At 39.6% G+C, this 21,922-nt stretch overlaps 4 protein-coding genes across 6 annotated transcripts; 2 read left to right on the plus strand and 2 right to left on the minus strand.

Moving 5' to 3' along the window:
• Positions 1 to 19: 19 nt before the first annotated feature.
• Positions 20 to 2,246, minus strand: LOC144050381 (uncharacterized). Its single transcript, XM_077563553.1, has 2 exons — positions 1,681 to 2,246; positions 20 to 804 (listed from the first exon to the last, which is right to left on the minus strand). The coding sequence occupies exons 1-2, from the start codon at positions 1,805 to 1,807 to the stop codon at positions 20 to 22; spliced, it is 912 nt and encodes a 303-aa protein (XP_077419679.1). The 5' UTR covers positions 1,808 to 2,246.
• LOC144050369 (uncharacterized) lies at positions 634 to 21,809 on the plus strand. Of its 2 annotated transcripts, none has more exons than XM_077563533.1 (6): positions 634 to 881; positions 11,144 to 11,419; positions 12,757 to 13,026; positions 15,158 to 15,394; positions 18,089 to 18,370; positions 19,561 to 21,809. In XM_077563533.1, exons 2-6 carry the CDS (start codon positions 11,362 to 11,364, stop codon positions 20,847 to 20,849), a joined length of 2,136 nt encoding a protein of 711 aa, XP_077419659.1. In that variant the 5' UTR covers positions 634 to 881; positions 11,144 to 11,361; the 3' UTR covers positions 20,850 to 21,809. The 2 variants fall into 2 exon arrangements, with proteins under 2 accessions (XP_077419659.1, XP_077419658.1); XM_077563532.1 differs by lacking the exon at positions 634 to 881 and adding an exon at positions 9,388 to 10,399.
• Positions 3,019 to 6,238, plus strand: LOC144050374 (uncharacterized). The gene is made up of 2 exons (XM_077563539.1): positions 3,019 to 3,353; positions 4,135 to 6,238. Exons 1-2 carry the CDS (start codon positions 3,263 to 3,265, stop codon positions 5,754 to 5,756), a joined length of 1,713 nt encoding a protein of 570 aa, XP_077419665.1. The 5' UTR covers positions 3,019 to 3,262; the 3' UTR covers positions 5,757 to 6,238.
• LOC144050378 (uncharacterized) lies at positions 6,743 to 9,490 on the minus strand. Of its 2 annotated transcripts, none has more exons than XM_077563548.1 (2): positions 9,013 to 9,490; positions 6,743 to 8,936 (listed from the first exon to the last, which is right to left on the minus strand). In XM_077563548.1, the coding sequence occupies exon 2, from the start codon at positions 8,742 to 8,744 to the stop codon at positions 7,707 to 7,709; it is 1,038 nt and encodes a 345-aa protein (XP_077419674.1). In that variant the 5' UTR covers positions 8,745 to 8,936; positions 9,013 to 9,490; the 3' UTR covers positions 6,743 to 7,706. The 2 variants fall into 2 exon arrangements, with proteins under 2 accessions (XP_077419674.1, XP_077419673.1); XM_077563547.1 differs by having other exon boundaries at positions 6,745 to 8,854; positions 9,013 to 9,482.
• Positions 21,810 to 21,922: the final 113 nt, after the last annotated feature.

The raw sequence follows: 21,922 nt of genomic DNA on the forward strand, positions 1-21,922 counted from the left end.
CACAGATGTTTTTGCAGCTTCAGTCAAAGCCACTCTTCTCACCAGCGCACTTGTGTCTCTTCACCTCACGCTTGACATAGAATCTTTTATCACACACACTGCAACTGAATGGTTTCTCACCCGTGTGTGTTCTTGTGTGTGTTATCAAAGTGCATCTCTGAGTGAATCCTTTCCCACAAAATGAGCAGGCAAAAGGTTTCTCTCCAGTGTGTGTTCTTTTGTGTGTTATTAAATGCCCCTGCGCAGAGAATCGCTTATCGCAAACTGAGCATACAAACGGTTTTTCCCCAGTGTGCGTTCTTGTGTGCGCTTTTAAATGACCCTTTTGACTGAATTTTTTACCACAGACTGAACAGGAATACGGTTTCTCTCCAGTGTGTGTTCTTGTGTGTACTATTAAATGCCTTTTTATGGAGAATCTTTTATCACAAACCGAGCAGACAAAAGGTTTTTCTCCAGTGTGTGTTCTTGTGTGCCTTTTCAGCGATGAATTGTAGAAAAAAGTTTTGTCACACTGAGAACATTTCACGCGTTTGTTGTCAGTGTCACATGTCGTATCATCTTTAGAGTGTTCATCGTCAGATGAGTGTGACGTCATGTCGTCACCTTCTGATAGTGGTGAGAAGAAGCCGTCGTTCTCTTGTCCACGGTAGTCTCCATCATCTTCTTCGCTATCATCTTCACTCTTCACAATGACTGTCAATGGAAGGTCTGCAATATCAGACTGTTGCTCTTCTTCTTTAATGTGACGGGACGCCTGTTCCCCTTCAACATGAGGGAGCTCCGATGCTTGTTCAGTCACATCTGCAGGAACCAAGACGAAGATAAAAACAAATGATTTGCTTAAGTCAAGTTTATACCAAGTCACTGTTTGATTCAAGGTGAGTCAAGTTATGTGACAAGTCAAGTCCGCTTATGCATGCATTATCAGGCCTTTATAAAGAGAGACGACAAATAAGCTCCAATGCAGTGGCACCTTCACCTACATGTTTTTTTTCCCTTTCACGGCCAAGATAGTAACTGATTTTACCTGGATACCGATTCAATATTCTCCACCAACATTAAGTCAAATGCCATTAATCAGCCTAGAAACATGTAAATGTTATTTTAATAAAGACAAGTAGCTTTATAATTACAAAAACATAAAACAATAAAAGACTATGTAAAAAATGGTTTCATAAAGTGAAATTATGGTATATTAACACAAGATGAGTAACAACTTGACTTTACTCTATTAGTAGACAAAATGGCGTGGATAGGAAGAGTGTAGCTATCTGAAATGTTCCTTTTGAGTAGGCAAAACTGAATTTTAGATATCTCTTAACACATACCCGGTCTAGCTGTTGCTGCAACTGTAAAGAGGGCTTTCCATTCAAAGCCATTATCACACTGAGGCAGATATGATGATGTCTTAAACAGGCGCTATTATGATTGGTCGGTAAAGTCCAAATCTCTACTGTTGACCAAGTTTCTATCGTAATTTGTCAGCCCAACCCGGAACCCCACCACCACCTCGCAGGCCTATTATTTGTCTGTTCAAGCAAGGCAAGTGGTCTGCAAAGAGTCCCTCTCATTTCATCAGTAGATAAAACCTTTGAAATATCAGTCATGTGGTATTTCTTGGCCCAGTAACACTAGAAAGTAAGTCGTTTCTGATTAAGTGAGAGTAAGCAAACAAACCTGATCTGAGAACCACATCTTGATGCTTCTCCAAATCAGCTTGCCGTAATTGATGTTGTTGGTCGTCCTCCTCTTTTGTCCGAGAAATATCCTCCTCGCACTCTTCTTTCACACGTTTTGTAGGCATTTTCACAAAATAATAAGTACACTTTACATGACACTCACTCAACTCAGCGAAGTGCTGCAAACGAATGACGCGTGTCTTTGTTTGCGGCTAGCAAGCTAAGCTAAATCATCTAAAGACGCCTCAGCGACACGACTTTAACCGGACAAGTTGGCAACAAGTCTAATTTTCATACCTGGCGCCAATAAAAATAGTGATGAGACGTAATGTGTCAAGGCTCACTTACGCTCGGTTTCAGGGACGGGGAGGATTATTTAATATAGCGCGTTTTGTTACACAAACAGTACAAGGAAGAGCTTCAGCAGAACTTGTACGGCAACACCATTTGGACAAATTACGATTGTGTGCTATTGAAACCTTCGAACGTTCTGAAAATACCCATGGACTTCCTTAATATAGACTAGTAGGCGATTTGTAGGAGTTGCGTGTCTGACTGCTGCTCTTCCATCTCTGTTAGTTTTAAAATGTACCTTCTTCAAAACTATTAAGTGCATTTGACTGTTTAATAATGGGGGATTTCGTCTTTGTGCTTGGAGTTTTTCACGCTGGAGCCGGACTCATATTCATGAAATGACTGCATAGCTTGCCACTACGATAGTCATTTGTTCCATGCTAGTAAACATAGTAACATAACATCATCCCAGCGTTTCAACTTAGAACGGGTAATGTAAAAATAAGTCAGTTAGCATGATAAACAAGTTTTACATTTGCATTACGAGGCATATTGTCCCAATCAGCCTCGGTGTAAGGAGACAAGACGGCATTGACAACATAATGATATAGGTCGTGCGCTATAAATTCCGGCAAAGTCGGCGATTTTTATAACATGGTAAAAACAGCAGGCGACATAAGGTAAGGGGCTGTTTTCAAACTAGCAATCTCCAACTTAAGTAAATATCTCACTATATGAGTCCCGACTAAATGGGCCAATGGTCATGGAATTTAGGCCTACATAAAAGATAGATAAATATTATGTAAGACAAAATTTTTTTTAACATTTTTATCCCCCCCAATTACATAATTTAAAAAAAGAAGGAAAAAGCCAAAGAATGTATTCTCCCAAGCGATCTTCCAAACTTTCAATTATATTGCAAAAAGACGGGACACTACATATTTTAGCTTAGTGCTATTGCCGTAGTTTGCTACCAAAAAAAGATGGCCGACCTGTTGCGCATGCGCACTATAGATTGAGTAGGCGCTTCACCAAATCATTCTTCCCGATTAATAATTCGATCAAAATTAGTACTGGTCGGACTCGAGCCTCGACTTGATTTGTCCGTCACTATTTTAATTGACTCAAACATTATACATTTAATTTTCTTGTTTGGGTGCACGTTGGAGCTTTTCGAGCTAATTTAGCTTAGCTTGCTAGCCGCTAACAAAGAGAGGCGATGTGTTTGCAACACATCCCTGAGAAGAAATCAAGTGAGCGCAAAGTGCTGTAATTGTGGCGTGGAAATGTGTGCCAGAAAGACCGCAGAGTACAAGAAGGAATTTTGTGGAACAGAAGCGGAAAACGAGCCGCAACGTCAACTACTGGACGCGCTTTGTAAGTTGGAACCACAATCTGTTTTACACGAAGCCGGTTTGTTAATTTCTTACTCTCACTTGTTTACTAACTACGTTATAATGTTAAAAAAATATCCCTGTGTTTATTTTTAATGGAATCCTTGATAGTTTTTCACGTCACATTTAATATGACATGATCGACATCCAACAAGGTGTACAACTGGTGGATCTGACAGCGTCCCCTCATAATAAACGGAGTGCAGATTACGTTTGCGCATGCGTGAAAATAAAGTTTTAAAAAAACTTGCTACCAAACAAAGCTGTCATTTGAATGGCGGCGAATTGAGTGCTGAAAGTGTTTGCGTAACTGCTCACCTTAAAGCTTACAAGCATTGTTTAAACGGGTTTCAGCTTTAAGCGACAAGTGCACTTGGTGCCATTTTTAACTGGAGTTTACAGACAAAAAAAGCACCATTGCAAAGCTCGAGAAGACGGAAGTGTACGCTTGTAAACCTCTGTTCACTCTTCCCTATTTACAGACAAAAAAAAGATCCAAACGGACGTAAAAGAGGCTAAAATGGAAAATTTCTTGAACGAACACAATCTCATGTCCTCTGCACTGGGAGGAGGATGTGCTAACCAGTCAACCACCGTGCCGCCCTTGTTTAGGACATTTACCCTTTAATCAAATTGGCTTCTTAAGTTGATTTTCTATTACATTAAACATTGCCAAAACATTGTAGAGTCAATAATTCAAAACATCAAAGTCACAGCATGCGATGTAACTGAGCAAATCTTGACACTTGTTTTCTTGTGTCCAGCAGACCTCAATGAAGAAGCGCTTGGTTCTGAGCAGCAGAAGCCAGAGTCCGCACAAATTAAAGAGGAAGAGAAGCCAGAGCCTCCTCACATAAAAGAGGAAGAGCAAGAGGATGAAATCACCAAGTTTCCATTGATTATTGTCACTGTGAAGAGTGAAGATGATGATGGAGAGCACTGTGGCGGATCACAATCAGATATCAGCCTCATACCGCCACTTTCAGATGGTGACGACATGTCACACTCTTCTGACACTAACCCTGATGATGATGATGACGACGACGACGATGATGATGACGACGAAGACGACGATGAACACTCAAAAGGTGATGTGACGTGTAACAGTGGCAGCAAACGTACGAAATGTTGTCAGTGTGACAAAACTTTTGTCAGCAAGTCATCCTTGAACAGACACAAAAGAACACACACAGGAGAAAAACCTTTTGTCTGTTCTGTTTGTGGTAAAAGCTTCTCCAGGAACGTGCATTTAACAAGCCACACAAGAAAACACACTGAAGAAAGACCTTTCGCCTGCTCCGTTTGTGGGAAAACATTTTCTGTAAAGACGAGTTTAACAACGCACGCAAGAACGCACACTGGGGAGAAACCCTTTACCTGTTCACTTTGTGGCAAACAGTTTAGAGAGAAGGGACATTTAAAAGTACACAGAAGAACACACACTGGAGAAAAACCTTTTCCCTGCTCAGTTTGTGGGAAAAGATTCACTCAAAATGACGCTTTAGCAGTTCACACAAGAACACACACCGGAGAAAAACCTTTTGTTTGCTCAATTTGTGGGAAAAGATTCTCGATTAAGGGAAATTTAACAACACACACAAGAACACATACTGGGGAAAAACCTTTTGCCTGTTCAGTATGTGGTAAAGGCTTTTCTATTAAATGTGATTTTAAAAAACACACAAGAACGCACACTAGGGAGAGACCCTTTTCCTGCCCCGTTTGTAGTAAAACATTTTATAGAAATGAACATTTAACAATACACTCAAGAACACACACTGGGGAAAAACCGTTTGCTTGCTCAGTTTGTGGTAAAACATTTTCTGTAAAGACATCTTTAACGTTGCATACGAGAACACACACTGGTGAGAAAGCTTTTTCCTGCTCAGTATGTGGTAAAACGTTTTATAGAAATCAAGACTTAAAAAGGCACTCAAGAACACACACTGGAGAAAATCCTTTTGCATGCTCAGTTTGTGGTAAAACATTTTCTGTAAAGACAAGCTTAACAAAGCACACAAGAACACACACTGGGGAAAAACCTTTTGCCTGCTCAGTTTGTGGTAAAACATTTTCTGTAAAGACAAATTTAACAATGCACACAAGAACACACACAGGGGAAAAACCTTTTGTCTGCTCAGTTTGTGGTAAAACATTTTCTGTAAAGGCAAGTTTAACAATGCACACAAGAACACACAGTGGGGAAAAACCCTTTGCCTGCTCAGTTTGTGGGAAAACATTTTCTAGAAATCCAGATTTAACTAGGCACACAAAAACACACACTGGCGATAAAGTATTTAGTTGTAGTGTTTGTAATAAAAGATTCTCCGGTAAGGATCAGGTCAAGATGCACAAGTGTACTCGTGAAAAGAGCAATGATGAGTGAAGCTGCAAAATAAATGGAAGAAGGTGCAGCAGTGTTGGGAAACACCGACTCCTTCCATACTCTCTTTAGATCAGTGATTCTCAACTGTGAAGATCGGGACCCAAAAGTGGGTCGCGGGTTCATTATGGATGGGTCGCAGGGAAAAAAAGAGGAGTTACTTACTTACTATTACTGTGCTAGTATGTGTTTTTTAAATTATTTTCCCCCACAATGTTTTCTTCTGGTTCTTGACTTCTATAAAAGTAGGTCACAAGTTAGTGACAATAGGAAAAAGTGTGTGTGATGGTGACGACAGCTGAGCTCTATTCTCTATTCTACTCTATTCTCAGTGGTTGAAAGCTATTGATTATTGTAATTACTCTTGTATAATAATTGAAAAAAAAAATACTCATGTGGCCAATACGGAGATTTTCTATGTTGTTTGGAAGTCAACCACGGAGATGTTTTGTTTCTTGTCAATAAACCCTTTGTTGAACATGAAACTAGTCTCGTGAGTTATTTAGTGAGATGCAGGAAAGACACCGCTGACCCATCAGGAACTAGAGATCTGCGGAAGCTCACCCAATCAGGAATCATGTTTGTCGAACAATGTCAACTGTTCATGCTCACTAGCCATGAATGCTCACCAGGTGAGTATTTTATTTGCCCAAGAGCATTTTGGTCCTTAAAGTGGAAGTCAGCAGTAAACATCTCTTGACAATAATATGTTATTTGCAGCCATACTGGTCTAAATATGGTATTCTGGTTAATATTGTGTTAGTGGAATATGAATTAAGCAGCAAAATCCAGCTGGTTTTATCCATCTCAGGGGGCGGCCATTTTGCCACTTGCTATCGACTGAAGACAACATCAATGTTTATGTTTTGTCTCAGGGGAGCTGTGACTTTTCGCTGCCTGAGTCCTGAGCAACATTGATGTCATCTTCGCTCGTCAACAATTGGCAAAACGGCTGGATTTTGCTGCTTAACTCATATTCCACTAACACAATATTAACCAGCTTACCATATTTAGACCAGTGGGGCTGCATAGAACATACTGTAAAAATAAAAATGGGGGGTTAACGTCCCCTTTAATTACTAATTAACATTTCACAACTCATTCAAATCATTGGCCACACCCCTTAAAGGCACATATCTACAACCAACAAAACAGTCTTCACTGATATTCATTCAGGACATCTAAGGAAGTATTTTTCCACAATTGACACTTTGACACATTTCTCATCCACAAAAACTGCATTCTCGAGATACTTTCTCATTTGTTTGTGCGTGCAGTATGGTGCATTGAGAGTGCTGATTTAGGACGGCCTCAACGTGTAAGTAATAATAAGTAATAAGCCACGCCCCCAAATGCCATGACAACACCTTTGTGTGTTTGTTTTTCAGCTTTACCATTGTCATAAAGGCGCACAATGTGATTGCGCTACAACTGAGGTCTGACTTCGAGAGCAGACAGATTGAGCAGAGCTCTCTAAAGGGCAACGAATGGAGCGAAACGTCGCCAAAGAAGTATTCAGAACAAAACTTTCTCTTTGGTCCCGGACTCGACTTCAAGGTCACGTGAATCACTACGTCATAGCACACGCGGCTTCATTCTTGCTGTATCTGTTTAGCAAGTTGGCCTCACGGGTTCGAGGTTTGAATCTTGGCCCCTTACCTTTTGTTGCCTGCTCTTTTTACCAAGTTAATCAAATCGTCGACTTTGCCGGAATTCACAGCGCACGACCTATATCGTTATGTAGTCAATGCCGTCTCTCCTCAGCATGTCACTGGCCGAGTCTCTGGGACGAGATGCTACGCTCACACCGGGGGACAATATACCTCGTAATGCAAAGGTAAAACTTGTTTATCATGCTGACTTATTTTTACACAGTCCGTTCTGTATTGAAACGCTGTGATGATGTTACTATGTTTACTAGCATGGAACAAATTACTAGGCCAATAAAGATTCTCATTCAGATTTATTGTTGGTGTGTGTGTGTTTTGTGTGCCTTGTTAAATAGGAGTTCCGAGCAAATCGTTGACCACAAACTGAGCAGGTAAAGGGTTTCTCCCCAGTGTGTGTTCTTGTATGCGTTATTAAAGTTGACTTTACAGAAAATGTTTGACCACAAACTGAGCATGCAAAAGGTTTTTCCCCACTGTGTGTTCTTGTGTGCCTTGTTAGATGTTCATTTTTAAAAAATGTTTTATCACAAACTGAGCAGGCAAAGGGTTTTTCTGCAGTATGTGTTCTTATGTGCGCTATTAAATGTACCTTCTGAGTGAATGTTTTACCACAGAGTAAGCAGGCAAAAGGTCTTTCGCCAGTGTGTGTTCTTACATGGCTCGTTAAATGTTTCTTGACAGAAAAACTTTTTTCACAAACTGAACAGGAAAAAGGTTTTTCCCCAGTGTGTGTTCTTGTGTGGCTTGTTAAATGTGTCTTTACAGAAAATGTTTTACCACAAACTGAGCAAACAAAAGGTTTTTCTCCAGTGTGTGTTCTTGAGTGCCTTGTTAAATCTGAATTTTTTGAAAATGTTTTACCACAAACTGAGCAGACAAAAGGTTTTTCCCCAGTGTGTGTTCTTGTGTGCACTGTTAAATTTGTCTTTTCACAAAATGTTTTACCACAAACCGAGCAGGCAAAAGGCTTCTCCCCAGTGTGTCTTTTCGTGTGTTTTTCTAAGTAACCCTTTGTAGAAAACTTTTTATAACATAGTGTACAGGCAAAAGGTTTTTCTCCAGAGTGTGTTCTTGTGTGTCTTTCCAAGGATGACTTGTTGGCAAACGTTTTATCACAATGGGAACATTTGATTTGCCTATTGTTATTGTGACATATATCACCTTCAGAGTGTTCACCATCATAATCATCATCGTCGTCAGTGTCAGAAGAGTGTGACATTATGTTGTCACCATCTGAAAGAGGTTGTATGAGGTCGTCTGTTTGTGATCCCCCACAGTGCTCTCCATCACCTTCTTCACTTGTCACCAAGTCACCAGTCATTGGAAACTTGGTTATTTCATCCTCCTGCTCTTCTTCCTTAATGTGTGGAGTCTCCTCCACCTCGTCCTCCTCTTTATTATACTCAAGACGGAAATATTCTTCATTGTGGTCTGCAGGACACAAAAAGACCAACACACAGGTTGCTTAAACCTCATGTGATTCAGGTTGACTCACGAAAAAATGCTGCATCCACTGCCAAAATAAAACCAGAAATATTTTTTTTAAGAATAGAACGTAGTAAGGAAACAAGTGCGTGAGAAATGCTAACCTGCTCTGTGAAAGACAACTCCAGGTTCCAACTTGCAAAGCGTGTCCAGTTGCTGAGGTTGTGGCTTGATGTCGTCTTCTGCTCCACAAAGTTCCTCTCTATACTCGGCTGTACACATTTTCAGGCGACAATCCTCACACTTTTCCAATCACTTAATCTCTTCTGTTATGTGTTGCTAACACACGCGGCAACCAAGCTAAGCTACGTAGGCCAGAGAAGCTACAAAATGCATCCAGACGAGTTCATCTGGACGCCAAGATTTGATTTATTCAGTTTCAGCCAGGTAAAGTAGTAATTGACGTACTGTGTTGAGGCTTTAGTTCGTTCAGTACTAATTTAGGAATAATTACTTCGCGAAAGCCGTATCCAAGCCACAGTCGGCGACGCTTACCGAATCTACAGTGCGCATGCGCATCCGGGCGACCATTTTGATAAGCAAGCTGCGGCAAGTACCACACTAGGACAATACCATATTTTTCTAAATATGTTTTAGTTTTAAAAGTGGTACGTGTTTTTTAATGTTCAATCCAAATAGTATATACAGTATTTTGTATAAAATTTAAATATATATTTTGTTAAATTGAAAATGTTTTTTGATGGCTGGATGGATGGACGGACGGATCTATACATCAAGTACAGTATTTAGTAAAAGCAAGATTAGATTTCCAAATCAAATGTGGTTTGAAATACCCCATTTTTTGATCAGATGTGGCTTTGATCAAATCAGTCCACCATGATTAATCCTTGTGTAAACTACAGCTAATCAATCTATCTATCTATCTATCTCAATCAATCAATCAATCAATCAATCAATCAATCAATCAATCACGATTTTAAAGTATTACACTACTGTCTGTAGGACGTTAAACAAACAGAATCGCAGAATGTGCACTAAAATATTTTGTCCCAGTGTTGTTGCCGTAGCATGCTATCAAAATGGCCGTCCTGTTGCACATGCGCAATGCGTGAATGCGCACCGTTGATTGTGTAGAGGCCGCTGATGATTCACTAGATTAATCTCGAATTACTACTGACCGGGCTAAAGCATCGACGCAGTACGTGCATCACAATTTTACTGGACCAAAACGGACTAAATTCAATCTTCGTGTCCGGATAAACTTGTCTGGGTTCACGTTGAAGCTTTTCTGGCTAACTTAGCCTAGCTTGCGAACCGCTAACAAAGGGTCACATTTGTTAGCAACGCATTGCTAAGAAGTCTCAAGAGATCAATTTAGTGAGAGGTTTTGTGGTTGCGGCGTTAAAATGTGTGCAAAAAAGACAGCACAGTACAAGGAGGAACTTTGTGGAGTAGAAGACATCAAACCACAACGTCACATGCTGGACGAGCTTTGCAAGTTGGAACCTCGAGTTGTCTTACACAGAACAGGTTTGGTCACTTCTTACTCTTCACTTGTTTAATAACTGCATTGTATTACTAAACCTATTCCACTGTTCATTTTTAATCGAATCATTGTTAGAATTTCACGTTTCGTTCAATAACACATTATTAACATGTAGTTAGTCAGCATTGTAGAAGTTTTAGTATGAAAGGGCAAAAGGGCTAGGGATCATAATGTTCGACATTTCCTTTCTGTCGTCCTTTCACAATATGGACCATATTACCCACGCTATCTGGAATATGTAGCTTTTCTTGTTTGTCCTAAATCTGGAAATTATTTTTGAAAACTAAATCTCATAGTTATGTTAGTAACAACCAAATAAATCATGTGGAGCAAACGTGTCATTACAGTCGGGTTTTTTTTTTAATGGAGATTGAGTTATTTTATTCAGTTGTGCACACACGCCTGCTAAGTCTTGAATTATTATTATTTTAAATCTTGAGCAGCGCAATGTTTTCTGTATCAGCTCGAAAGCATCTATTGTGCATACCAAAAATTTTTTTGTATGCTGGTGGTGTAGTTTGTCAGACATCCAAGTTAATTTGCGAGGAGTGAGTAAAGGCAACTGGAATATTCTTGCTTGTTGGAGACAATTCACTTTGATTCCAGTCAGCTTCTTCAGTTCATCTTCAATTACCTTCAATATTTTAGAAACAATAATACGCAGCATCAACTTCACATGAGGCTTGACTTAAGAATTCCGTGTGTGTTTGTCTTTTTGTGTCCTGCAGACCCCAGTGAAGAATATTTCCATCCTGAGTGGCAAGAGGTTAAAATTAAGGAGGAGACAGAGACCTCACATATTAAAGAAGAAGAGCAAGAGGATGAAATCACAGAGTTCCCATTGACTGGTGTCAGTGTAGAAAGCGAAGGAGGTGATGGAGACCACTGCGGAGGATCTCAAACCCACGACGGCCTCATACCGCCACTTTCAGATCGTGACCATATAATGTCTTCTGACACTGACGACGACGACGACGACGACGACGATGATGAACACTCTAAAGGTGATATGATGTGTCACACTGACAATAGAGGAGTAGAATGTTCTCATTGTGACAAAACTTTTGCCAACAAGTCATCCTTGAAAAAAAAAACACTAAAGAATACACAATGGGCAAAATCCTTTTGCTTGCTCACTTTGTGGTGAAGCATTTTCCACGCAGATGTTTACAGCCTTTAATTAGACCGAGGTCTAGTTATGAGTTACAAAAAAAAAATCTAAGCAATAGAGATCCTGACGTCATGTGACTTTCTCTGAACACGCCCCCCCCCTGCGGCAGGAAATTATTGGCGCAGCGTTAATGGGCTACAATGGCGTGGAGGGCGAAAACTAGCGTTTACCCTTCAACTTTCCGCCCAAGAGCATTGACAGTCACTTTGATGAAAAGGACATGATATACATGCGCATGTTGGATTGCTGATGAAGTGTCAGGAGTTTTGTTTTGTTTTTCAACTTTGCGGCGCTGCTAACGTGGAATTCCTCCTGCTGGTGAGTGCTTTCAAATCTGATCATACAAAGGCTTTACAAGTTTGTACAATCCGGATTAATTTCCTTTATGTGTGGTCAAAATGCCATCGAAATTAGCAGTTTGGACGCAAGTGTTGCAATGTTATTTCAGTACGGTAGCAACGTAGCACCAGCTAATCAGGCCACCGAGGAGGGCGAAAACTAGCGTTTATCTGTCAACTTTCGGCCTAACATTAACAGTCACTATGATGAAAAGGACATGATATACATGGGCGAGGTTGACTTTTTGGATTCCCGATGAAGTGTCAGGAGGGTTTTATTTCAATTTGTCTATAGAGAGCCAAACGTTGACGTCACGCATCCCAAAATGGCCGTTAGCGCAACCATTTTGGCATGATAGGAAACACGTCTGCTACTTTGAATAAACAGCAATTGCCACACTTGGACAATGATTGACAGCTGTTGTGGACTAGTTGCCACAACGAGAAGAGGCAAAAAAAAAAAAAAGGATTAAGCATTCTCGAGGCTACCAAAAGAGGAATCAATGTGTAGCCAATGGAGTACTTTGTACATGGTGGCTAAATCAGCAGATGCTAACTGTCACCACATGCAAAATGTGGGGGAAATAATCTGTTTTGTTCATTTGTGCTGCTACGGTTTTGACCACACATAAAGTAGAAATAAATCTGGATTGTACAAACTTTGTAAAGCCTTTGTATGATCAGATTTGAAGGAATTCACCGGCAACCCTCAGAGGGCGTAATTCCACGTTAGCAGCGCCATTGTTGAAAGAAGAAAAAAAACTCCTGACATCAACTTCACATGAGGCTTGACTTAAGCATTCCGTGTGTTTTGTCTTTTTGTGTCCTGCAGACCCCAGTGAAGAATATTTCCATCCTGAGTGGCAAGAGGTTAAAATTAAGGAGGAGACCTCACACATTAAAGAAGAAGAGCAAGAGGATGAAATCACCAAGTTCCCATTAACTGGTGTCAGTGTAGAAAGTGAAGAAGGTGATGGAGACCACTGCGGAAGGTCACAAACAGACGACGGCCTCATACCGCCACTTTCAGATCGTGACCAAATAACGTCTTCTGACACTGACGATGATGATGATGATGATGATGATGATGAACACTCTAAAGGTGATATGACGTGTCATACTGACAATAGTCGAGTAGAATGTTCTCATTGTGACAAAACGTTTGCCAACAAGTCATCCTTAAAAAAACACTCCAGAATACACACTGGGGAAAAACCTTTTGCTTGCTCACTTTGTGGTGAAGCATTCATTCAGAAGGCTCATTTAATATCACACACAAGAAGACACACTGGGGAAAAACCTTTTGTCTGCTCAGTTTGTGGTGAAGCATTCATTCAGAAGGTTCAATTAACAGCACACACAAGAAGACACACTGGGGAAAAACCTTTTTCCTGCTCAGTTTGTGGTAAAACATTTTCTCTAAATTCAGTTTTAACAAGACACTCAAGAATACACACTGGAGAAAAACCTTTTGCCTGCTCACTTTGTGGTAAATCATTCACTCAGAAGATGCATTTAATAGCACACACAAGAAGACACGTTGGAGAAAAAATTTTGCCTGAATAAATCGGAATTCCGATTTAACACGACACACAAAAACACTGACGGTTGAAAAAAAACAAAAAACTAGGGGCGTGAATTGCCTTGTACCTGGCGATTCGATCTGTATCACTTTTTGATACCAATTAATCCCGATACAAATCTGTAAATTGATTATTGCGTTTTTTTTTTTTTTAAACTCACATTTAGAAAATACTAATCAGTAAACTTGTACATGTACACTGTAAGATTTGTATGAAAATATATTTATCTGTATTTAACAAACAATCTGCATACAGCATTGAAATAAAATATCAAGGGTTAATGTTCCATGAATATAATACTCTTTCATGCTTAACATGTGAACCCTAACCCTAAGTAAGACGTTTTGTTGAATATTTCTCTTAAAAAAAAAAAAAAAACATCGATTCGGCCGCATATCGAATCGATTATAGAATTACGCGCTGCAAGATCGCGATATATTGCCGAATCCCCCAAAAAAAATTTAACAGCCCTAGTAAAAACACACAAGGAATTTGTCTCCAGTAGTATGAGCCAGCTTAGTATTGCTGTAAGAAGCAACCACAAAAAGAACATTTCGAATGTGACGGTGTATGGGCAGCAAACAACTATTATTGATTAATCTGTCAATTCTTTTTTTTAATTAGTTCTTTGGATATTTTTTTGTAAATCCATCGCTTTATTAATAAAACAAAAAATATTTTCAAATTGACGGGACCACACTGATATTGCGAGTCATATGGACACATTGAAAAGCAAAACTGCTAATGGGTGCACTGCGCTTATGCAGAGATTGGATAACACAATGGAATTCTGTCATGGGGTGAGAAAAAAACAAGGACGTTTGCTGTGTGTGCTTTTACATAGAGAAGTTGTTCCTTTCATTTTGGTGAAAATGTCATTTGCGCAGAGTTAAATCCACTGTTGTTGTTGCACCTCATCACAATAAATATGTCTTGACAGCTGGAATGTGTAGACTTTTATTTTGTAAGTGCTGCAAGGAAGTCTTAAGTGAATCTTCACGGCCTGTCTAACAAACAATGCACGGTCGCTCTGAAGAGCAATTTGCCGGCCACTTCTGTTCCACCAAGAACTCTATGAAAGATCAAGCTTAAACACATTCATTTAACATTCAGTTTACACGCTCGTACTTCACATCATAGCTATGTTAGCGACTATATCACACGTCAAAAGATGGCGGATGCATTTGTTGTCCCTGCCAATGTCACAGCGCTAATAGCTGTATTTCTCTACCATCTCTTCAGAACTGTCTTTCATTCTGATTGCCAAACGGGGATCCTGGTGTAAAACATTCAGTGGCAACTATTGACAATCCATTCATATAGAGGTTTGCGGCAGACCGTCGGCGGCGCAGGTTACAAATTCTGTAGGTGCGCGGTGAAGAAAATGTCGCAATTCCGCCACTGGAGCTGTGCGGACCTTGTGGACGTGTCAAGTATGAAATGAATCACGCTTCGGTCATCAGCAAAACGGGAGTTCACCAGTCGGTACTGACCTGATCATTGACGGTTAAGTTGACCAATGCAAAACCACTTTGGTCAGTGTTCCGTTTTTTGAAATTTCTCGCTATTCGCCAGCAAACCGCACGTCCGTCCAATATTACGCAACGTCAAAAGTCACAAGCCGTGCGTTTGTCTTTTTGTGTCCTGCAGACGTGAGTGAAGATCTCTGTCCTGAGCCGCAGGAGCCAGAGCCGCCTCACGTTAAGAAAGAAGAGCAGGAGGATGCAATCGCCACGTTCCCGTTGACTGGCGTCCGTGTGAAGAGTGAAAAAGGTGATGGAGAGCAACGTGGAGGATCGCAAGCAGACAGCCTCATTACGCCACTTTCCGACCGTCAAGGCATAATGTCATCCGACACCGACGGCGACGATGATGAACACTCTGAAGGTGATTTGACATGTCACACTGACAACAAACGACTGAAATGTTCTCAGTGTGACAAAACTTTTGTCAACATGTGCTCCTTGAAAAGACACACAAGAACACACACTGGGGTAAAATCTTTAGCCTGCTCTGTTTGTGGTAAAAGATTCACTAGGAAGACGGGTTTAACGAAACACACAAGAACACACACTGGAGAGAAACCTTTTCCTTGTTCGATTTGTGGCAAACGTTTTTCTATAAAAGGTGGATTGAAAAAACACACAAGAACACACACTGGGAAGAAACGATTTGCTTGCTCAGTTTGTGGTCGGAAATTTTCTATGGAGACAAGTTTAAAAAAGCACACAAAAACACACGATGTTGAGGAACTTTTTGTCTGCTCAGTTTGTGGCAAAACATTTTATGCAAGTACAGATTTAGGAAGGCACTTAAGAATACACACTGGAGAAAAAAAATTTGCCTGTTCAGTATGCGCTAAATGTTTTTTTACAAAAGGTGACTTAAATAAACACACAAGAACGCATACTGGGGAAAAACCTGTTGCCTGTTCAGTTTGTGGTGCGACATTCAGACAAAAGGCACATTTAAAAGCGCACAGAAGAATACATACTGGAGAAAACCCTTTTCCATGCTTAATTTGTAAAAAAAGATTCACTCAAAAGAGACTTTTAATAATACACACAAGAATACACACCGGAGAAAATCCTTTTGCTTGCTCAGTATGTGGTAAAAGCTATACTAGAAAGGAATATTTAACGAGGCACACAAAAACTCACACAGGAGAAAAACTTTTTTCCTGCTCAGTTTGTGGTAAAACATTCTCAACAAAGGAATATTTAATGAAGCACACAAAAACCCACTCTGGAGAAAAACCTTTTGTCTGCTCAGTTTGTTGTGGAACATTCACTACAAAGGAAGATCTAATAAGGCACACAAGAACACACACTGGGGAAAAACCTTATCTTTGCTCAGTTTGTGGTCAAACGTTTGCGAGAAAGGACAATTTAAGAAAGCACGAAAGAACACACACTAAGGCGAAAACTCTTTATCCTGGTTAGTTTAGATTAATTCAAGTGGAACATTTGATAAAACATGAGAAAAGACACTGAAGAAAAATCCTTTGCTTGCTCAGTTTGTAGTAAAAGATTCAGTGACCTCTTGGGATTCTCATTTTTGCCCAGGAACTTTCCTTTCCATTTGGAGCGAGCTGACCCGCAAATTCTACAAATGCTAATCGATCATATTGCCTCTAAATTCTACCTTTTCTGGGGAAAAAATTCTGTTTAGTTTCTGTAATAATGATAGTGAACAAAATAGAAAAAAATGTTTCTTATAAACGTGATAATTATTTTGGGCGAAATTTCATATACACAAATCCAAAGTTCGTAATTCAAAACCGTTGTTTAGTTTTTGAAATGGAAACTAAACAATACATTACTATATTGATGTCCAGCAACAAGAAAGCGATGTGGCTTTATGCTCTTTTTTTTGGTTTGTTTTTATTTATTTATTTAAAATCCCCCCTGCCTTTTTTTGTTATTTTGTCCTTATTAATAATGTGTTTGTGTAATGGTTACAATTTGTTTGTTTAATCTGTTTAAAATTGTTCAATAAAGTTATATGGAAAAAAAGAACTGTCCTAAGCTAACTCGCTGCTAATACTGGTCAGAAAGTGGGCAATTCGTGGCCATGCAACTCAATTGTGTTAAATGTCATTTTATAAAACACTAAATTGCATTGTTTTCATAAGATGCCTTTGGGTAGCCCCGGTATAATGATGTTGTAGTAATTATGGAATGAAAACGGAAGCTATACGAAAAAAGTAAGTCACTTAGGTATTTTGTCCTAGTTTATATGCCCGTAGCTCGCTGTAAAAGTTTGCCAACTGCTACGCATGCGCACTGCTGACTGGTACAACAGCTCGTAGCTTGGACGCGTGCTACACGCAGAAATTCTTCCAGAATTCATACTGTAATATACTATACGAAACAGTATGTCTATTTCCATTTAACTGGACTACAACACCAATGAAATCTTCGTGTCTGGAAGAACTTGTTTGGGTGCACATTGAAGTTTATTTGGCTAACTTTGCTAGCGGTTAGCAAGCTAAGCTGAGAGGCACGTGTGTTAGCGACAAGTAGCTAAGAAGAAACGAGATCACGTGAATGTAAAATGTTGTGAATGTGTCGTTAAAATGTGTGAAAGAAAGACAGCAAAGTTCAACGAGGAACTTTGTGAAGCTGAAGAGGACAGCGAGCAACAATGTCTGCTTTTCAAGTTAGTGCCTCGAGTTGTCTTACACAGAGCAGGTTGGTTCACATTTCAATTGTTTGGTGAAAACTGTTTAATGAAATACTCCTTATTAGAGTTATTCGTTACATAGAAAATAACTTTACTGTATTTGTCATTGTGTACACAATGAAACTTATTACAGCAGCATGCCAGCATCCTTGTCTAGTCAGGGATGTGATTTTTCCGCTAATTCGCGGAATTCCGCTTTTTTTTATCCCCCCCCAAAAAAAATCCGATTTTGTCTGACTTGAGTCTGACTCACCGAACCTCTGGGGGTCGATGGAGCCCAGGTAAAGCATTGCTAGTTTAGCGAAAAGGAGAGCAGCTTTTGAGAAATCTCTTACAGTAGCAATAATAATGACAAAATCCCCTGTACGTTATGATTTGTCCTCTTGTGTTTTGTAGTCGTCAATCAAGAAGATCTCCATCCTGAGCTGCTGGAGTCTCGACAAATTAAAGAGGAAGAGGAGCCAGAGCCGCTTCGCGTTAAAGAAGAACAGTGGGAGGAGGAAATCAGCACGTTTCAATTGACTGTAGACGGTGTGAAGTGTGAAGAAGTCGATGGCGACCACTGTGGAGGATCACAGACAAATGGCCCCGTAGCTCCACTTTCAGACTGTGATTGCGTGACACCACACTCATCTGAAACTCAGGATGTCGGCGAGAAAGATGATGAACATTCTACAGGTGATGTGACATGTCACACCGACAACAAACATGCTCAGTGCTGCCATTAGCCGGATTTACGTGCAGCCATATGTTCTGATTAGAACGGGGATGCCTAAATCCACTCTTTGTGAGCTCAAACGACCGGCAAACTCTGTAGAGGTCTGACAACAATTTAGATTATTTGCTTCAGGTGTGTTGGAGGAGGGAGACATCAAAAAGAGGCTAGATAGGGGCTCTCGAGGACCAGACTTGGGCACCCCTGGATTAGAGTGAATCTGAATGACCAAACTGAGTGGCTATGTCTAGTCAGGGATGTGATTTTTCCGCGAATTCGCGGAATTCCGCTTTTTTTAACCCCCCCCCCCCCCCAAACTGACCAAACTGAGTGGCTATGTTCACATGGACGCATTTAATTGCAGTAACAGCTTGATCTGATTAAAAATTATTAACGTAAACACGCCATTCTGACTGTTCTGACCCGATTAGACTCAATCGAATCAAAATTTGCATCTGATTGACGGGTTGGGTTAAGATTCTTATTCCGGTCAACGCACATGAAAACAATCAGATCGTTGGTTTGGCGCTTTATAACCGAGACCAGTAAAAGCAAAATCATGGTCTGATCGACACAGTAGAGCTCCATCTCGCAAAGTGAATCTGAAACATTACAGACGAGATGAACGTATGCGCTTGTTTGTTTACAACGGAAGTGCTGCTTCTACTGTTTCTTCGGACTGTGCAAGTCCCAAATTTATTTATTTTTTCAGTCAAACGTGGGATATTTGTAAACGCAAATTGTAATCAGACAGTTTTTTTTTAAGGGTTTTATGTGCACAGTTTAGTTCTAATCCGATTACTGATTGGTTAAAGAATGAATGGAAGTTCATTCGGATTCATAGGAGTGGAATCTTCCGTATTCCTGCTGCAAATTGGCTTATATTGCTTAAAAAAAAAACACAGACCAAGTGGAGACAAGATCATTAGTATAAATTTAGGGAGAGAGAAAAAATGGCTTTTTTGGACATGGTGCACGTTTCCAGCGGAGAGGTCATGGTGGTCATTTATTGAAGACATTTCACCAAGTTTTTCAGTTTATATTTTATGAATTTAAACGTTGCCATCACATTTAGAAACAATAATACACAACGTCAAAGCCACAACATGTGATGTGACTGAGCAAACTTGACTTTTGTCTTCTTGTCCTGCAGATCCGAGTGCTGATGATGTGGGTCCTGAGGAGCAGCGGTCAGATTTGACCCAAATTACAAAGACGGAATCAAAGCCTCCTCATAATAAAGAAGAACTGTGCGATGATGAAATCAGTGTCACTTTGAAGAGTGACGATGATGATGGAGATGGCGACGACGTGACGTCACACTCTTCTGAAACTGACAGCGCTGATGAGAAAGATGGTGAATACTCTACAGGTGATGTGACGCATCACGCTGACAACAAACGTGTTCCATGTTGTCAGTGTGACAAAACTTTTGTTAGCGAGTTATCCTTGAAAACACACACAAGAATACACGCTGGGGGAAAAACGTTTGCCTGCTCAATTTGTAAGAAAACATTTATGAGAAATTCAGAGTTAACAAGACACACAAGAATACACACTGGAGAAAAACCTTTTGCCTGCTCTCTTTGTGAGAAAAGATTCTCATGTAAGGGGCATTTAACACAACACTTAAAAACACACACTGGAGAAAAACCTTTTGCCTGCTCCGTTTGTGAGAAAAGATTCTCTAGAAAGGTGCATTTAAGAGAACACTTAAATACACACACAGGAGAAAAACCGTTTACTTGCTCTATTTGTGAGAAAAGATTCTCTCGTAAGGGGCGTTTAAAAGAACACTTAAAAACCCACACAAAACCTTTTTCCTGCTTACTTTGTGTTGGAAGATTCTCTTCAGAGGCACATTTAAATAGACACATAAGAACACACACTGGAGGGAAAATGTTTGACTGTTTAGTTTGTGGTAAAACATTCACACTAAAGTCAAGTTTAAAAATTCACAAAAGAATACACAATGGAGAAAAACCTTATCCCTGCTTAGCTTGTGCTAAATCATTCACTCAGAAGGTACATTTAACATTACACACAACAACACACACTGGGGAAAAACCTTTTCCCTGCTCATTTTGTGGCAAACGATTCCCTGCTAAGTGGAATTTAAAAATACACTTAAAAACACACCCTGGAGAGAAACAATATGCCTGCTTAGTTTCTGATGAAAAACTCTTGGTAAAGGCAAAATTAAACACACACAAAAGAAAACACACTATAGAAAAACCTTTTGCCTGCTCTGTTTGTGACAACAGATTTTCTTCAAAGACCCATTTAAACACACATACAAAAGTGCACATTGGAGAAAAACCTTTTGCCTGCTCAGTTTGTGACAAAAGCTATTCTCTAAAGAAAAGTTTAAAAAGACACACAAGACGACACACTGTAGAAAACCCTTTAGCTGCTCAGTTTGTGGAAAAAGATTTTCACTAAAGAAAGGCTTAAACACACACAAAATACAACACACAGCAGGAAAACCTTTTAGCTGTTCAGTATATGGTAGTTTTTTTTTTACAAAGGAATAATTAAAAATACACACAAAAACACACACTGCTGAGAAACTGTTTGAATGCTCATTTTGTGGTAAAAGAGTCAGAAAAAAACAAAATTTGAAATCACACTGTAGAGAATAATTTTGCCTGCTCGATTTGTGGTCAAAGCCTTTCTGTCAAGTCAAGTTTAACAAAACATTTAGACACACATTGGAGAGAAAAAAAAGTGTTCAGTTGCCGTGTGTGCGGTCAAAAGTTTTCTGGTAAGGCTTAAAGGAGCCCCGACTGGAATGACGCCTTTGCTCGATATGATTTTCTTGGTAATTAGTATTGGAACATAGGATAACGTTTTAAAAAATAGCAAACTTGATTGTCATTTATGTCGCCATTGTTGTCTACCTGCAATGCATTCTGGGTAGTGATGTAACAAGATTTTGCTCTGTTTTTAGCAGTCACAGCAATGACTAAGCAGAGCATAGACCAAGTCATACGGAAAGTGAAAAAGTAGTCCGTAATGAAACTAGTATCACGGACGTGATGACGCTCGAGATGATCGATCAGTTTCCTCGAGTGTAAATGCGTTTATATGCAAGTTAAAAACTTGAGCTGTTTTCCTCCTGCCAATTTTCTTAAGCATTTTAAATTAGTTTCACTCGATTGTCTTTTAGTAATTTGAGAAAGCAATTATTTTTTTTTGCTTTAAAAACCTTAAAAACCTTGTTTATAGATATGTTTAAATGTTGGCAGTGTATGTTCTTTTAGTAAATTTGGTAAGCTTTTTTTTTTCTCCTTCAAAAATGTTAACTGTTTATAAATGCTTTTAACTGTGTGAAGCGCCATTGAGCTGACTTTTGTATGAAATGTGCTAATTAAAGCGGCCTTGCCAAGCTCTACAAATCTCTGCAAGTGTCATTTTTAAATGATCGTTTCTACAGCATAGTAAATAACAAGATCACTTGGTGATTTTGAAAAAATATATATATATATTTTGAAGAATAGCGGTCCTGGAGGCTA

The sequence above is a fragment of the Vanacampus margaritifer genome, chromosome 4 (assembly GCF_051991255.1).
Source record: "Vanacampus margaritifer isolate UIUO_Vmar chromosome 4, RoL_Vmar_1.0, whole genome shotgun sequence".
NCBI lineage: Eukaryota > Metazoa > Chordata > Actinopteri > Syngnathiformes > Syngnathidae > Vanacampus > Vanacampus margaritifer.

Coding starts and splice junctions, on each gene's coding strand:
- LOC144050381 (XM_077563553.1), bottom strand. CDS start 1,807: ATGCCTACAAAACGTGTGAAAGAAGAGTGCGAGGAGGATATTTCTCGG. Junction 805..1,680: donor AGATGTGGTTCTCAGATCAG/GTTTGTTTGCTT, acceptor TGGTTCCTGCAG/ATGTGACTGAACAAGCATCG.
- LOC144050374 (XM_077563539.1), top strand. CDS start 3,263: ATGTGTGCCAGAAAGACCGCAGAGTACAAGAAGGAATTTTGTGGAACA. Junction 3,354..4,134: donor TCAACTACTGGACGCGCTTT/GTAAGTTGGAAC, acceptor TCTTGTGTCCAG/CAGACCTCAATGAAGAAGCG.
- LOC144050378 (XM_077563547.1), bottom strand. CDS start 9,130: ATGTGTACAGCCGAGTATAGAGAGGAACTTTGTGGAGCAGAAGACGAC. Junction 8,855..9,012: donor AGTTGTCTTTCACAGAGCAG/GTTAGCATTTCT, acceptor TGTGTCCTGCAG/ACCACAATGAAGAATATTTC.
- LOC144050369 (XM_077563532.1), top strand. CDS start 10,276: ATGTGTGCAAAAAAGACAGCACAGTACAAGGAGGAACTTTGTGGAGTA. Junction 10,400..11,143: donor AGTTGTCTTACACAGAACAG/GTTTGGTCACTT, acceptor TGTGTCCTGCAG/ACCCCAGTGAAGAATATTTC. Junction 11,420..12,756: donor CGATGATGAACACTCTAAAG/GTGATATGATGT, acceptor TGTGTCCTGCAG/ACCCCAGTGAAGAATATTTC.